Source organism: Apteryx mantelli, chromosome 1, assembly GCF_036417845.1.
Source record: "Apteryx mantelli isolate bAptMan1 chromosome 1, bAptMan1.hap1, whole genome shotgun sequence".
Classification (NCBI taxonomy): domain Eukaryota; kingdom Metazoa; phylum Chordata; class Aves; order Apterygiformes; family Apterygidae; genus Apteryx; species Apteryx mantelli.
The window spans coordinates 120,049,806-120,067,630 of record NC_089978.1 but is presented as its reverse complement, the minus strand read 5'-3'; the positions used below and the strand labels follow the sequence as shown (position 1 = coordinate 120,067,630).

Below are 17,825 nucleotides of genomic sequence, written 5' to 3'. Positions count from 1 at the left end.
ACATAACTTTGAACATCCATCCTGTCTTTTTCTATAGGTCTGCTAGTTTCAGTGAATTCTTCTGGGATGGGGGTTCAAGACTACACTCAGTAAGCAAGCTGTGGGAATATCCTGAATATCAACAGTGCCATAATGGTGTCTTCTGTTCTCTTCCTAATCATTCCTATCATTTGATTTTCTTTTTTACTTTTAGTTGCTATTGAGCATTGAGTTGATACTTTCATAGAGCTATCTATTGTAACAGAGTCCTGTTATTTTGTATGTAAAGTCAGAAGGGTTTTTTTCCCATGTGCCTCACTTTATGACACTGATTGTGTTGCTGTTTTATCACTTGGCATGTTAGTATCGTAAGATCCTTTGGCAATTTTTTGTCATCAGTCCATATCTTTACTACTGCGAATAGCTTTGTATTGTTAGCAAAATTTTACCTCTTTGCTGTCCAGAGAGTAAAGTAGATTCTTCCTAAGTACGCTGCCAGCAGGACGTTAGCAGTGGTCCCTGGGCGTTCTGCTCTTAAAAACTGACCTTTTCCTTCTGACTGTTTTTTCTTATAACCAGTTATTAATCTACAAATTGTCTGAAACTTAACTGGCAAACTCCTTCAGGATAAAATGAGAAGTGACCTCAAAAAAATGGGAGCAGAACATTTAGTTCATCAGTTGCTAAGATATTAGTTTTCCTGTGCACTTCTTGATCCAGTGGGGATCAAAACTAAAGCAATGATATACTTACAGACTAGCTTAGTCTCATAATAATTCTGATCATCAGCATCTGTGTACAGCACTAAGTCTCAAAAGAAAAGCCTATTTTTTATTACGTTTCTGACTCATTTCTAGAAAAAAGTTTTGAAGAAGCCTTAGATAAATAAAATCTAGTGTACCCCAGAGCATATAACTATAAATTCAGTATAGAGGTCTCTAGATTATCCAGCTCTCTAACATAGCAACCTGAAAATTCTGTTGCAGCCTCATTTGGGGGAAAACATGAAGGGTTTTTGTTAATGGAATGTGAAAATGTGTAATGGATTCAGTACTGAAGCCTGTATATTGTTAATTTTGTACTTAATTATATCTTACTTTGTCCTCAATTTTCAGATTTCTGTGTGCTGCTGAGTTTTTATTGACCACTTCTAATTTCATGGTGTGGAAGAAATTGCGGCAGGGGTTCAGGGACAAGGTAGTATAAGTAGGCATGATCTGGATATTATGCAGTATTAGACAGAGACCACTGACTTGTTGAAACATTGGAACTGTTTGTTGTGCATGTCAACTAGGTATTCCTGTTGAAATCACTGGCTGTGAAATGGTTAAGGATAGTTGATGACATGAACTGTTCAAGCAGCACGTAGTAACAGTTTACTCTTGATCCAATAATAAACACTTCACAGAGCCCTGGGGAAGTCAGGGCCCTCATTTCAGAGACAAGTCTTGGTCGATGCTTTCAAGAAAGCACAGTGCCTAGTAATATTATTTTCAATTTAACTTATTTGTTTTTAGAGAAATATTTGTATTCTGTAACTCAGTTCTGCTGTAAGGACAGGCCCTGTAGCAAATTCTTTTGTTATAGAGTTGTGCAACATAAGGCATCCCTCTAATAAGCATCTCAGAACAAATCCTCTTCACCTTTTCCATTGACTTCAGTAGGGCTATTTGTGTAAGCAAGGTGAACAGGCTTTGGATGTGCAGATTGAAGAACTCCGTAGGAGTAACTTTCAAGAATTTGGTTACTGCTATAATGTGAGCTGTGCTGACACAGCTGGCAGACAGGTTGCAATTGATGCTCTTGAAAACAGATAGATCTTTGCCAGAAATATTAGTTTTGAGAAAAATGACATTTTTTCCTATCATTATTGTTAAGTGGTGCTATAGTTTCTAAACTGGATTTGATAGAGATGCATGGATCTGATATTTATTTTCAGAAAAGGAAAGAATTTCTCTTTTACTGAGGGTCAAGTACCCAATGTTGTAAAATTTACTAGTGCATTCCTAATTCTAGGGAAATGTGAAGTCCCACTCTCTAAACTGTTAGGAGATTCCCTGGCCCTGCCAGAGTCTCACCATTACCAAAAGACCAGTCCCAAAAAGATTTTGCAAAATACTTGTGTCTATCAGTCTTTGTACAATTGTCTAGCTCTTGTCAGGGCCCTTAATGGGGCACTAATAGGCCTCACATAAGACCCCCACCCACCCACCCTGCCCAGCGCCTGGGAGCCCATTTCAGCTCAGCCTGGGGCCAGCAGTCCCTGCCCCAGTGGCACTGTAGCTGGCCAGCCCCAGCGCCACCGGACTGGAGTTGTTGGGATGTCCTGGACTGACCTTGGGCTTGGCTAGTTGCCCTCGCCTTTGCCTGATGCTCACTGCTCCATGGCCAGGACTCACTGCCATCACCACCCTGCTCTGCTCGCCCACCCCAGTGCCACAGGGCTGTGCGCTGTTAGCGAGGGCATTGCTCGGCCTGTGTCCCGTTGCAGCCACCCTCAGCTCCTGACTTGCTTTCCCCTGGGGACCAGCCCTGCTCCTGCTGCTCCCTGACAGCTCAATCTGTCTACGCTTATTTGCAAAGCAGTCACTTTTGAAAGTTAAAGCTGTTTTTTCCCTTTCCATTCTTCCTCTTCGCTTTCTCCCCTCTTCCTCTTCTTAAAAAAAAAAAGTGCATAAAACTTGCAGCTCTGGAAGACTTGAATTTATACCAGTTTTCAGCTATAGCCTCCTATTCCTCAATCTGTAAAATGATGTACTTTGTTCATTTAAAAATTAAAAAATGTATTAAAAATGCATTATTCTTGAAATAAACAGGTAAAAATCTTGAGTCTTTTAATGAGCACCTTGTAGCTGAAGGCATCATGGCTAACAAGGAAAGATCTCTGTAGTCCAGTTAGTTACACAAACAAGACACAATGGCATCAGCCACTTGTATTATGTAGTTTGGTGCATCTTTGTCATTGTATAAAGTTCTTTAAATTGCACTGTCAAGAAAACATGATTGCAGGACAGATGTAAGTGGTTAGAAAAATATTCACTACCATTTCACTTGCATGGATTTTGAGGGTCAAAGCTATGCATTTTTATCAGACTTTTTATTATCTTTCAACCAAAGTGAAGATCAATGCCTCAGAGAAGGAACAGGACTGACTGTTGAAGTGTTTTGTTTCAAAGGAAATACTAAAGAGAATTCCAGCTAATTTATAAAAAATTTCTATTGAATAATTCTTTAATTTCAGAAAAATACTTGAATATTTTAATTCCATATGGAGCACTTTTTTGAGTGGTCTTTTATATAAAAGGACAATAGGATGGTGTATATTTGTTTGTGTGTATGTACAACTAATCCATTCCAGCTTGCTGACGACCATTAGGAAGACAAAATGACAGGAAGGGTCTAGAGTTCTGGAGAAGCTTCCTGCTGTATCTCCAATGTTAATGCTAGTTAACATGAGTTTTGTCCACTAGCAGAGCCTATATGCTAGCACCACTGCCACCGCAGCACTTGGCAATGTTCCTTCTGGCTTTATTGTAGAAATTGTAGTCCCTTAGGCAGTGGTGCTTAGCAATGCCATTTCTCTCCTTCTTCAGCCTGGCCTTCTTTGAGACCCTGGCCTACCTAAACTCTTAAATTTGCATTTGGCACATGTGAATCCATAACATCTTACACCGCTGGTCCATGAGGCTTAGACCCTGCACCTGGTTTAAAAGGGGGAGCCACCAGCTTTCCCTGTTTTCACTTATGGTGTGGTGAAACCTGCAACATCAGATCTGAATGTGTGGAGAGAGCTCTCACACATGCAGGGGCCGCTGCATTGCACTTGCAGGGCAGAGTTTGAGATTGCCGCATGGGCTTTCCACATTTGCACGTGCACACTTTGGGATGGCTGAATGCTGCACATTTAGCATCTTGTATTCATCCACACCTAGTACCTAGGCTTCTTAGGCCAACCTTCATATGAGGAATCATTGGGCTAAAAGACATGCTTAGATGCCTACCTAAATCAGAACATAAATTAGCAGCAGTGACTGATGTACAGCCAAGAGCTATTCAGTAAAGTCCTACAGCTGGGACATAAAATCACCACCATTTCCCCCACAAATCCTCATCCAGAACCACAACAAAGACACCAGCAAACACAGCCTCACTAGTTCATGGCAAATCAGCTTTCAACACAACCAGCACTGTCTCTATTCTTATTCTGGGTCTTAGTTGAATACTTAGTATTGATTCATTCCATTGCTGAAATCAGGGTTATTGCAAATACTAGGCTCAGTGCATGTACAGCTAGTTTAGAAATATTGATCAGTCAAGCACCAAAAGAATGATCCAGAATGATTTAAAAATGTACATGCACACACACACGCACACAGAGCTAAAGGGGTAAAGGAGCCATCCAGCTTTCTGCTACCTCCCATTCTCATTTGTAAGAGAAGAATAGATTTGGACAACCATAAGGAAATAGCTTTTATCTCCAGGTGGAGTGGGCTAAAAGGACTAAAGGCAAGTGCGCAGAGAGGGTGAGCCTGAGGCAAAAGCTGCAGAAGAAGGAACTGACTTTTCAGGGTGCATCCTGAAAAGAAGCATTATAGGCTTAGGGAATTTTGTAGAGCATTGGCCTTAAGCGATGCTTGTGGCCTGAGCCGGACAAAAACCTGTCTGTTATGACAGATAAAGCCTGTGAGCCTGCCACGTATCTCTTGGATCGAACAATAACTCACTCTCTTGAGTAAGAGTTGACTGTCTTGATCTGAGTTATTCAAACATCAGACTCCAGATACAAAGCATCTTTAATTCCTTAGGGGTTCTTCATTTGAAGGATTTCTGGCCCAATTCTTCCACTGTGGTGTGTGAAATGGGTTTCTCTACCTCCCTTTCTCAAGTAGAGGACTGCAGCACAGAGGCCATGTCCGCGTTGCCTTTGATAACAGGTAGCCCCTGAGTGTGCGTGTGAATTCCCCAACCAAGAGAGACTTCCACCAGGTGCGTATATACATGGCAGTGGTCTGCGGGCGCTTGTGAAGTGTGCTGGGTGCATCCGCCCCACATTTAGGGTAGGGAGTCGACCATTGCTTCTGCCCCATTCAGGTTGCCTCAGCATGGGCAGCAGAGCTGAACCTGAGCATATGCAAACACATCGGCAATAAAGCGTGAACAGGGAAAAAGACAAACATGCAAAGTCAGGAGCACTCCAATATGTCAGCCGTATGGCAATCTGAGAGATAAAGTCCTACACAAGACAGTAAAACAGTGATAGATTTGTGATGAGAGACTGTGCATACTGGTTCAGAGCTGTTGCTAAAGGCCATGTATCTTCCCTTGGTGGCACTGGAGACTACCCCAGAGATGTTTCTGATGATCTACGGACAAACCTTTGATCTCAGCTGTTTTAGTTTTGCCAGTATCTAAGTGCTGATTCTTTCCATCCGCCAACAGCTTTCCTCCTCACATATTTGCAGACACAAATACATTTGTAGTGTATGAGTTAATAGTCACTAAAATGCTATATTATTAAAATCATAAACAACTTGTTCTGAAAAATTGGATAGCTAGCTTAGGGGAAAAAAATCAAATTCCATATATTTAATTTTAGCATTGTTAATCAGGATATTTGAAAGAAAATGAATATTTTCCTGGAGATTAAAAGAAAATTTGATCTTTTTGAAAATTAAGTTCATGTCATTTCTGAGGGAAATGAAAGACTGCTAGAACTGACTGGAATCAGGCATAATGAAAGCAAATTCTGAAATGCCTTTTCAGAATAATTTTGCTATCTTGACATGTAGTTTCTCTGATATTCCAATAATCTCTAGAGAAGAATATCGATAATACTGAATGGTTTTAAATTACAATTTGAGGGTGCTAAATTCTGACAATTCGTAACTTTGCACATCAAAATTTGATTCGTATGCTCAAATAAAAGCATTGCTCCAGTAAAGTGTGATAAGGCTTTTGTACAGAATGACGAATTATGTCCAATATTTACAACTAATCTTTCGTGTTACTTTTGTCTCTTTTCACTCAGAAGTTCTTTTTTTTCCCCCCCATTTCTGTCATGTGGAGTGGAGAAAAAGAGAGATACTGTCCTTGTGACATGGAAAATTGTTGCACAATTCAGTAACATCATACATAAAGGAACAGTAATTGACAGATACATCGGCATTAGTGTGCCAGATTAGACTAATGGTACACATAGTTCAGTACCTTTTGTCCTAGAAATAGACAGTTCTAGATGTCTGTGGATCTGGCACTGATGGCTTTGCAGCTCAGCGCGTAGTAAAACTGCAGCCAGCCCTGTGACAGTCCATCTATGTTGCCTGTTGTTCAAGGAAAACAAAGACCAGACTTTTCAGTGGAAATAGTCATTGTTTCACATCACTGTTTCCTAAGCGCGAGGCACTGCGTTTGCTTCTGGCCACTTATGTATATCACTCTGTGCATCCAGTAAGAGCTCATAAATCTTACCTGCAATTTTATATCAGGTTTTCAGTAGTATCACGCCTCACTTTAATTAGTTAGCAGGGCACGCCAGAAGTTCTGGGCATCTAACAGACTTCCTCCTTGCTTCTTTGCCCTCTGTCGTTCCTGATTTTTTCAGCTCAAGCTTATTTCGAGCTTGCCAGTATGGCATGGCCTTCATCAAGGTAGAAAAGTGGGCTGTAGCTGCCAGTTGCGTTGTTCTTCTGGACTTCTAAAACATGTTTAAATATTTAATTAAAGAAACTACTGATGCTTCTTGTGTTTTTAAAAAAGATGTCTGACATGTAAAATAAAGAAATCATATAAAGGATGGCAAGAAGGCAGAGTCAGGAATGTACTTTCTAGGCTGTTGGACAGTATCTAGTGTCAGCATCAGTTGCTTTGCAGAGGTCTTTTCACATGACAGATTGTAAGCGCTCTTTTTTTTGTTGTGAGCTCTAAGAAAAGACAGGGCATTTTGGGAAGAGTGTCGCTCTTGTACATAGTTTCAGGTAAAGAAAGAGGCACTCTGTAATGCAAAATTTTGGTTCTGTCTTCAAAGTACGGCAAACTGCTATTGACACCTCCTTAGGGAAAGCAAGCGTGTGTGGACCTGGCAGGGAGTAAGTGGGTAAATTTCATTTCAACAGTTGATCCCGAAACAGTGCTATGAACTAAGCAATGTGAACCTAATATTCTCATTTCAAGGGGGTTCTTGACTTTGCATAGTAAAATTGCTCATTAAATTACAATCAAGAAAAAAATCGGGAGATGGTCACTATTCTTTAGGCAGCATATGGAAGAAAGGCTGAAGCCTAATAAACTGAATAACACTGCTAGTGTTCTTTTACTATATGAAAACAAAATTGGTGTATCACTGATATCATTATTACTGTATGAGAAGGGGCAAAAATACAGTATGGTTCCTAACACCCTAGTCCCCCACATATCCCCCCAAAAGAGCACGTACTAAAACTAAAAAGAGCTTGCATAAAGGCTTTCTGATACAGGAAGCTGTGACACATTTCATCACTACAGTAGTTAAATGTAGATGATTTGTAAGTTATCTTAATTTGAAGGTGGAGCATTGTGCAAACAGTATTGCATTTATTATTTTCCCAGTTAGATCAAAATTTAAAAAGAAATAGCAGTAGTGCTGTTTATTACTCTAATCAGAAGCAGGAAATATATTTTCAGCTATTCTAAACCTTACATGTCCTTCTATTATGCATGAGCAGCTATTGCTACGGTTTAGTTATATATGTCTTTTCTGCTAGTCATATTGCAATCTCCGCCTTTTGAATAGCTTTCAAATAAATAAAACAACTTTTTTGCATGAACAGATATTCTGCAAACATAATTAAGTGTTGAAATTTGCATTCTTATGAATATGTCTTCATACATAAGATGAATCCACTGTAAAAATTTAAGAGGTTTTGCTTCACTTTGTCATTAGAACTAGCACAGAAGATTTTTTTTACATTGTAACACTGAGCATATCTTATGCCTGTGAACAAGCACTTAAATTTTGTTAAGACTCTGTTCTCCGTTCTCATTTTCACATTCAATGAGCCTCTACTGTTTCAGTCCAAAAGGGATCAGTCAGCAAAGCTGTGTGAGGAAACTAGTTGTGTTGTCTAATCAGATTCTTTAAAACTCATCTTTATTTAGCTGATATTCACAGATCTTGCTGTGAATGCTGTTCAAGATGACAGTAATGACCTCTTTTTTTTGAGTGTAATTCAGGAATAAATAATCAGATTCATGAAAGGAACAAACTTTAAAAAATAATTATCCATATTCAAACATTTTATAAATATCCAGATGCCTTTTATTTGCATGTATTGATTTGTGTTTTCCCTAAAAGCAGATATTTTATTAGTAGCACAGGATTATTCATTAAATTTAAATAGTGATAAATGACTAATAAAATCCTACAAATTAGAAGCCTAGGCTCATAACAAATTTGTAAATTCATCAGTTTGTCTCAATAAACAATTTGAAAGTTTTACAATAATACAGTCATTTAAACTGGTCGATTTTTTTTTCCTATCATTTTCTGAGATCTGTGATCAGGAAAGAAAATACAGAATTCTTCATTTGCATCTTCCCTCAAATGCTGGTGTGGTACTCCAGAAAAGTGTCTTAAATGGACATAAAGCAAAAGGGAGCAAGAAGGATCCCTTGGTAAGACTAGGTTCGGATAGTAGACTCTTGCTATGCAGGAACAAGAGTGTCATCTCCTGTATAATTTCTCAGCCAGGATTGATATCCTATTGATGAGCAAGAGCTTTAAGGGTTTTCAGGGCAGTGTCTCCAGTGATATGGATTGGTATGAATGTTGTTTACCTTATTAAAAATACATGTGTCCTGGTCCAAAAAAGGAGTTAGCTGCCTACCACCACCCTGACTTAGGCCAGGAAAACATCAATTGTCTCAAAAAATCTGCAGAAGCCAGCGGTCTAAGGATGGAATTACCTAAGTTTGGCAATGTTTAAAAATAAAGGACTAAAGCTGGCCCAGTAGAAGGATAAGGCACCTAACTCTGTGGCATGGGGAGATATTTCTCTTCAATCCCCATTCACTGCCATGAACTATACTCTGCAGTTAGACTCTGTAACTATGTTCTCAGAGAACATAACCTTCTGATCTGACAACCCAGTGTTTGGAGCATTCATTTGGGTCACAAAATATTTAAATCTTCCACTGCCTAAGAAATCTGGGACTTGCATATCCCACCAAAACACCATTGCAACTAGACGGGGAGATCAAATGCCAAAGGCTCCTACCTAGTTTATATAAAATGTTTAACCATTCCCTGGAGAAGGGATAAGAAGTTAGGTTTCTCTTTCCTTGGAGAATGCCCTATCATAAGGGTCTAGGGCAACATATTCTCCTTTCTCATCCTACTTCTCTATTCTCATACCCAAAGGCATCTGTAATTACTCTGTAAGTGGAACAGCTTTACCGGGAATGGATTAAGAGCACCACACCATGCAATAGCGAGTGATTAGGGTACTCTCAGAGATGATGGTAGATGTGGGATAAAGTATCCCTTACATGCCAGGCGAGTGATCTGATCCCCCGGTTACTGGATTAAAAAGAGGTGGGGAGCTTGGGTAAAAACAGAAGACAAGGTATTACCTTTACCTTACTCCCATCAAAATCAGCAGACAGTTTGACATTGACTTCAACTGCAACTTTGTGAGGCCAAAACTGAGCAGGCAAAGGCTTCAAAAAAGCAACTTCCAAAAAGGTAACATCATACAAAGGACATCTTGGCTACTATCGTTTGTGAACTATATAAATATTAACCACCTACATTTTTTATCATCAGGTTGCACTCAGTGAAACTGTTCTGAGAAGTTCGCTTCCAGACACATCGCCACAGACACAGAGCCTGGCTTTTGAACACTTTCTGGTAGAATTTTGAGTCAACTTTGTGTCAGCTCTGAACAACTCGCAGACAAATTGTTTTTTATATCTATTCAAAGTAAATTAACAGAAATTTGCCTATTTGTTTTAAACTGTGGCTTCTCTTCAATTGCCAAGCTGATGTTCTAGTTCATTTCTTTTGTTTCTGTCAGAAATATAATCGTAATGCTGAGCAGAATCTATTACTGCTCGTTGAAAGCAACTACTGTTCGTCAGCTCAGCTCTGCTGACTGCCTCCTTCTACCATCTAGTGGCACCTTAATCATACTGCTCTCTCTCCAAACTTATTTAAAGAGTAGAGTTCTACAGATAGTGGTAATGAATATATACTTTAGAAATGTGAAATGCATCTGGAGAAGAAATACTTTATTATTATTATTATTATTATTAATTATTATAAAAGGAAAAATAATTTTTGTGCATAAACTTTTATGGGAGAATAGGACAGATTCAATGGTATAAATTAGTAACACTGGAGAAAAGTTCTATGTGCTATGATCTTGGTAAAGGGTAAATCAGCTTTGTTGACTGAATTCTTACAAATTCTCTTGTGGTAGTACTTGGATTTTATGTTGAAAGCTGCAGAATTAAACTATTCAATACCCTAAGGAAATGCCTATTAGAAGTACTCTTGGTTTGCAATTTACCTAGATATATAAAGGGTGAAAAAAAGATTTAGAGAGATTATCAAAAGTAATGAATAATATAAAAGCTATGTTTTCCTCTCTGCTTATATAATTTTATTAAGTCTATGGGTGTTTTGTTTTGCAACAAATGTTTCTATTTCATTAGAAGATAAGAAGTAAAATGTCAGTGTATTAGAAATTTCATGTTTGGAATGTTTTCAATCAAAAGGTATATTCTGACTAATTATATGACTGAAGCAACATGAATCATCTAAAATGAGTTCTGTTCTCTGAACTGAGATTTTTTTTTCCAAGAAGTGCTGGTTGTGGTGAATTAGACTACAGAAGGAACCAAATCTCTGTCAGATTCTGAATCAAGTATATATCTTCCTTTCCAGTTATAGTCAATTGACAAGGCAAATTGACAGAAAGCAGACTGCAGAATCTCAGCATCTAGGATATCTTTTTTTTTTCTTTTAAACATGTACAGTTTTGTATTCTAGTCATATTGATAAGTTGTCAACATATTTTCCAGGGTGGAAAAATCCCCATAAGGTGGACTGCTCCTGAAGCTATATCTTACAGGAAGTTCTCTTCAGCAAGCGACGCATGGAGCTATGGGATTGTAATGTGGGAAGTGATGTCCTATGGTGAGAGACCATACTGGGAGATGTCCAACCAGGATGTAAGTACTACACAGGACTAACCTGTCAGTTTGTTGAAATGTTCCTTGAAAATGATTATCACTCCCTATCCTACTTTGCTTTCTCATTAACTTTCTAGGCTGGGATCTCAACTTATTTAAATCAACATATCTCTATCAGCTTTGATGGAACAGTTAATTTATGCAAGCTGTGGACTTAGCCCTGTATAACTGAAACCTTGACTAGCTTCCTTCTAAGGATTAAAGACACATTACAAAGAGTCATAGCCAGCTTGCCAGATTCTGATGCTGGATATATGTGGCTTTCATCCAAGTCACTGGAATCTGCATCAGATATGCAATTTGATTCAGTTCTCAGTTAAGCCATAAATCAAAACTTGAGGGAATATTGGATCTATTCTGGTGATAAATTTGGCCCATTATCTCCATTACAGTCTGACAGTACCCTTCAATGGCCATACATTGATAAATTCTAAGAGAGTAAAGGTTAAGCTGCCATGAGAAATGTATTTGTAAATTCTCCTTTCTAAGAATTAAATGTGTTCTGTTTTCCTTAAAAAACTACCTATAGGCTTAACAGTGCAGGACAATATAACCTCATAACATTATAGATATTTTCTACTGTCATTTCTTTGCAAAAGTTGCAGCCAAATAAATCTTCATGATTAAAAAAAATTTGCTTCTAGTGTAATAAGAGACTTGTCCTAGAAAATGCAGCACTGGAAAGGGGGAGTGCTTTTTTTTTCCACTGCAATTTAAATTTTCACTAATTCTGTTATTTGGTGGGCCCCCACCACAGCTCAGACTGGCATACTCAGTCCTTACACCAACAGTCAACCTCCATGTCAAAATGCAGAACACCAGCCAGCCCGTCTTAACCTCTTTCATATAGGTGCATAGAATACTTCTGCATTGGTTCTGAAGAGTTGACATGACTTTTCCCAGATGGCTGTTTTTATATCGTTGCTAAGTTATTCAGCTGTTCAAGTCTGGTTGCTTGTTAAGGCTGACCAGTCATTTGGGGATAAGGATCTGAGGGATTTTCATTAAAGAAACATAATTTCAGACTGCTCCAGAAAAAAAAAAAAACACAGAAAAGACTAGCAGAATTAATAAAACCTTATTTCCTTTGAATTTCTGCTCTACAGCCCCACCAGTACAATAACCCTGCTTCTCTCCAATATATCTCCTCCTACTCTTTGGAATAAGACCACTTCTCCTGTACTTCATTCTCCCCTGACAATACCTCCACTCTCCATTCCCTCTTCACCCACCTACCAGAGAGCAGCCCAGCTCCCTGCAGTGCTCCCTAAGTAACACTGGGTAGGATACAGTATGTGCTGCGTCTGGTTTTGAGCTACGCTTCTGTCGATGGACCAGTCAGTGGTTGCTGGTTGACCATCTGAAAAGAAAAACTACTGAGCTGAGGTAGGGGCTTTTCCTCAGTGGAGACATGAATTCAGTATTATCTGAACTAGAAAGGCATCATTGATCTGTTGTGAGATAAGTACGTGTGCATGGTAGGCTCAATTCTGTTTTCCACCGATAGCAGTCTGTTGGCATTTGAGATGCCCTGGGGTAACTAAGATCGCCACATGGGGCTGACAGGACCTCCAGAAGCCCCTTTGGAGCAACAGCTGAAGGCCAGGCAGGATACCTTAAGGAATCTAAAATTAGACACCTGTGCTTAGACAACTGAATTAAGCCCATTCTGTCCCTGGGGCACAATGTGCCATCATCTGTGTACAGATTTTTCAAACATAAGTCTCTATTTCTTACAACCAAGTATATTGCCAAACAGCTGTATACCTTGCCCAGCTGCTGATTTTCACACGTTTAATTTGATTGAAGTGGGCCAATGGGTTCAAAGTTATTAGAAGAAGATGAACAGATAGACTCAAACTGACGAGTACCCCAGCTATTTCCTTGCCTGAATTGAGAGCCACTTGTCAGCTCCTGAAATGCCATAGCTTGCAAACACTATTTTAAGACAAATTGTCATTTTTTTCCTTAAAATGCCACACTGTTAGATGTGTTGTTTTAGGAGCTGATTGCTGAGGTGTTTGGACATCACTGCCGCATACCTAGCCTTGCAGTAGCAGGGGGTGCTGTTCTTGAGCTAACCTTCCCTTCAGCAACAAGGCTAAACACAGCCACGGCAATATCAGCCTATTCGTCATGTCTACTTCATCATGTCTACATCATCACTCTTGCAAAACCTAACTACTCTCCATTGCAAGGAATGCAGTTTGTATCAAAATGCATTTATTGCCTCAAATTACCTGCCTTCCCAAACTAGTAGGTGCGATGGTTGGTTTCACTGTGAGCCTTCTTTTAGGGAAGATTGAACAGAGCATGAAACTGGGGAAAAGGCACTAGCACATCAATACTCACTGAGTAATAAGCAAAATGTCCATGGGCAGCTCTGCAAGGGAGGCTCACTGGGCTGTTCCCCTTCCCTTCCACCCCAGTCAGCGCTGCCTAGTCGAGGGAGTGTGCTACTCACAGAGCAGCAGTGGCTCACAGTCCTTCTTTCTGCTGTTGCCCCTGGCGCATCCCGTGAGCATTGCCATGGACAGTAGTCTTTTGCTTGGTTTTCCTGATGTAATGGATATTTCATTTCTCCCTTTCCTCTGCAGCACCCCATTTATGGGGGTTTTTTTAGACATTAGCGAAGCCCAAGAAGCCAGAGATGCTTCTGAACAAATTCACCCAGGCCATGTTGCCTGGTTTCTGTATAGTGCCTGGCTGCCACAGTGCCAGTGCTTCCAGCTGCAGTGGCACCTCTCCGTACCCCAGTCTCTGCCCCTTGTTTTGCCACTCTGCTTGTCTAGTCCCAGGTGATCAGCAGCTATTAATGACTGCAGCCTGAGGAGGCATGGGGAAGAGAATAGTTTCCTTCTGTATTGTTGTGTCTCACTGCCACATGGTCTTGTGCTAAAACACAGGGGCGGATTTCAGTCTCTGTTCCCGTTGTGGGTGATTTCAGACCTGGGTTAACTTTCTCGGAGGAACTCAACTGCTGTTGTCTCTTTTACTTTTCCTCTCATCATAACACTTCTTTTCACGCTGACTCCATTACCCAGCCCAGCTCTTGAGTGCTTCACTGCTACTGCTGCTAACTGGGAATAGGGGGAGAGAGAGGTGGAGAGACTTTCTGGCAAGTCTATCCAGCTCCACTATTCACCCCCAGGGGAGAAGTTTGAATGACTTGTAGGACCCTTACAGAGACTGCAAGTTGCCAGGTCGGAGTAATGCACAACGCAGAACTGCAGTCTGTCTGTCTTTCCCTTTCGCTGAAGCAGGCTTCAACCTACCCTCTTCCCCTCTGTCACAACCTAGGACATATTTGGTCAAGACCATGCCAGCGGCGAGAATTTATAAAGCAACCTCCCATTTAGGGTATATTAAATATTCTGCTACAGCATGAGGATAAGACCATTTAATTATTCCTACATCCAAAATATAAGTATCTTTTAACGCAGAAGAATGATGGATGCTGCTTATGCAAATGATGCTGACTCCTGAGCTCTTTCCCTGCAGTTCCCCAACGCACAGCACAAAGAGCTCCTCTTTTCCGGAGCCCTACCCACAGGCTTTTCTGAAATGTTAACAGTGAGTACCTGTGACCTTCTAAATACATTTAGTGACTCGAAATGGCAATGGGAAATTTCAAGTTATTAGACACATTGTAAATCTTACTTTGCTGCATATTGTGACTATATTTTACTACAATAAATTACTCTGAATTAACATGAGCTTATTTTGCAGAAATAATAGTACCTTCCCAAAGGTCAGTGATACTGTACGTATAGCAGGGAAAGTAAAGGAGAAGGGCATGCACTAAGCAGATTCATAAAAGATATATTATGCAAACTGTTGTTGATAAAGTCTTGTATAAGTATAGTCACAGGTTCTACTATAGCAAAAGATCTGCCAACATTAACATTACGAGACTCCAATTTCTGGGATTTGTGTTCTGATCATAATAAAACTCTGCTTTAGCAATAAAATACTTATTAATTGGGTGGGTTTTTTATAGAGTAATAAAAGTTTTCCAGGAATAAACTCTACAGGTCTTAGATACTTTTTCACATTCTATCTTATACATTGCTTTTCTTATTAAACAGCTTTTGGAAATTAGTTCACTTAATAGACAATGGCTAAGTGAGTGATCTTTGAGATGAGCCGCAGCTGCCAGTTAAAAGTTCATTTATTTATAACATACAAGCAAATGATTTACCCATCTCTACCCAAAGGGAGGAAAGAGTAAGAGAAGTCAGGTTCAGGGCTGTCTGATGCTGTGCCTATTTGCTATACGAACATATCTTCAATCAGATGAACAGTAGGGCTGAACTAATTCTGCGGAGGGTCTCTTCTCTCACCACTCCCAGCAGTCACAGAGATCAAGTCACTAGGAATGAGCCCAGGTAGCAGAGATTCACAGCCAATGTGAAGAGAAGTGTTAAACTGATACCTGCCACCTGAATAAAAGCAGTCTGATTTTCAGAGACTACAACAATTCATACCTATCAGGTCAATACAACACCTTTGCAAACCTACTGTCCTCTATTTCTATTCCTAAACAGGGATTTGGAAGCTGAACTTTAGGCAACTGAGTTTGAAAATGTCTCCCATAAATTTTTTAGCACCGTGAACAGTATAATGTACAGTCTGAAAATGTTACTAACTTTGAGAAATGTTCTTGTTTAAGTAAATAACCATTTTATTATTGTGAAAAGTCACTTCAGACCTGTGTTAGTTCTGATTAATACACTTCTTAGATGTGTGGCAGGCACCAGAGGTGTCCATTAATTAGGGCTGCTGCACAGTCTGTCATGTCTTATTGCTTAATTAATAAACATTAGCTAAGATATTGAACTTTCCAAGGAAACTAGTGTGCTGATGAACAGATTGTGCTAAGAGCCTGGCTTGCTAATGCTCATGTGAGGAAAGGAAGATTTATATTCGGTGGAGTTGGTTTGTATAACAGCTGTGAGTGAAGTCTCCTGGGACACCTGTTAGAGGCCATTGTATAAATTATTGCATGTTGCAGAACTACAGTATTCCAAAAAGAAGGAATATTTAATGGATTGTAATCAATATGCAAGAAAACTACTGTAGCAAACTGAATAAAAGTCCTTAGACTTGTGACAGTTTCTTGTTATAGTAATAATAACTTCCCCCAGTACATTTCTTTCAAACCAGAGGTATCAAAACACTTGGCAGGCGCCTGGGATTGGCTCTGTACCATGGGGCATGAGCAGCTGCCTCTCCATCCTGGTAGATTTTTCAGATGTCAGCAGGACACAGGGACAGTGTCCCCCTGGACTTTCTTCTGACTCAGCCTCATTAAAAAATCTGTCAGTTAACTTCCAAAAGCAAAGTCTATATTACTGTTGATAATGAAACTATCAGAAAGATTACAGCTTAATTTTCAAGTACCATTTTTGCCAATTTCAAATGATTTCATAACTAAGGAATGCATATATTTGATATGGAAGGCCATGAAACATTTTTCAGATCATTTTTTGTATCACAGTTACTGTTTAATATTAACTCTGTCTTCAACCTTTACAGCTATGATTAATATCAAACAAAAATGCCAGTAAGTATTTAACAAGCTCCAGCAGTTAATTTCATGTGTGTAGAAAATACATAAAAATAATGTTCCTCTTAATAAGAATAAGGCCTAAGCATTAAAAAGTACAGAATTAGTTTTGTTACCTTTAAAAATATTCCCTTTCCCTTACAGTTTATATTTGCAGTAAAGATTTACTTATGAAAGTTCACCCAATCCATTTTACTCACCTCAACGCTGACCCACAAGATCTTCTAATGAGTTTTAAACATTTTCATCACTGAAAAGAAAGCTACAGTCTTCTTCTCAGAGTTTGATTGCAGCATAAAATCCTTTAATTTTTACTCATTTTCTTATCCATCGAGTGTTTGCCACAAAACCAGAACTAGATAGCAGTAATCAGCCTTTTTGTTGGCAGACTCAGGGCTTTGTATGTATAGAAACTAAGCTAAAGTTGGTATTCTTTTAGGTCGAAATTGCTAGGATATTGCTTTGCCAGTGTGGAAACACTTCTGCTGATTAATAGAGCTTTTGCTGTATCTTTTTTAGATGCAGGCATTTAGACTTGTTTACTATTAATGTGGTACTTCTCCAACCTTAAACCAGCAAGAAAAAAAGCATTTAAGAGGTCTTAAAATAGATAATCTTTACATATTATATAATATATAATTATATATTACAAAAAAGTCATACTTTTCCTCTTCTTAAGTATATGGATGTCTAATTCCTAAGTTCAGCGATAGGTGCTATGCAAGCAGCAAAAGGAGAGTGGAGGATAAGGAACTAAAAAGTGCTAATTCTTCCTTTGACACTTGACTCCCATTGCAGTATTAGACAACTCAAATCACATCTTCACTCTAGTTGCTTAGACTCTAAAAATAATAATGTTTGCCTCGCAGGGATACTAATGAGGCAATATTTGGAGTTTATTTTAAAAATGTGCTGGTATTAATGAGAAATTATAATTATCCCAGTAACAGCTGGCATTTCTCTTTATACTGAAAAGTTCCTTTTGAATAAGAGAAGAAACAAAATGGACTGTAACTTCTTTCTCAAAGACATGGTGAAACAGAGTGTG

The 17,825-nt window shown here is 39.2% G+C and overlaps 1 protein-coding gene across 7 annotated transcripts in view; it reads left to right on the top strand.

Moving 5' to 3' along the window:
* EPHA6 (EPH receptor A6) overlaps positions 1–17,825 on the top strand; it is a 550,821-nt gene that overhangs the window by 514,858 nt on the left and 18,138 nt on the right. For all 7 annotated transcript variants that reach the window (XR_010884765.1, XM_067300370.1, XM_067300386.1 and 4 more), the window contains one exon: positions 11,038–11,187. Coding sequence is in view for 6 of the 7 variants with exons in the window: in XM_067300370.1 (XP_067156471.1) it covers positions 11,038–11,187 (150 nt within the window). In the remaining variant the exon portion in view is untranslated. The remainder of the gene's footprint in view (positions 1–11,037; positions 11,188–17,825) is intronic.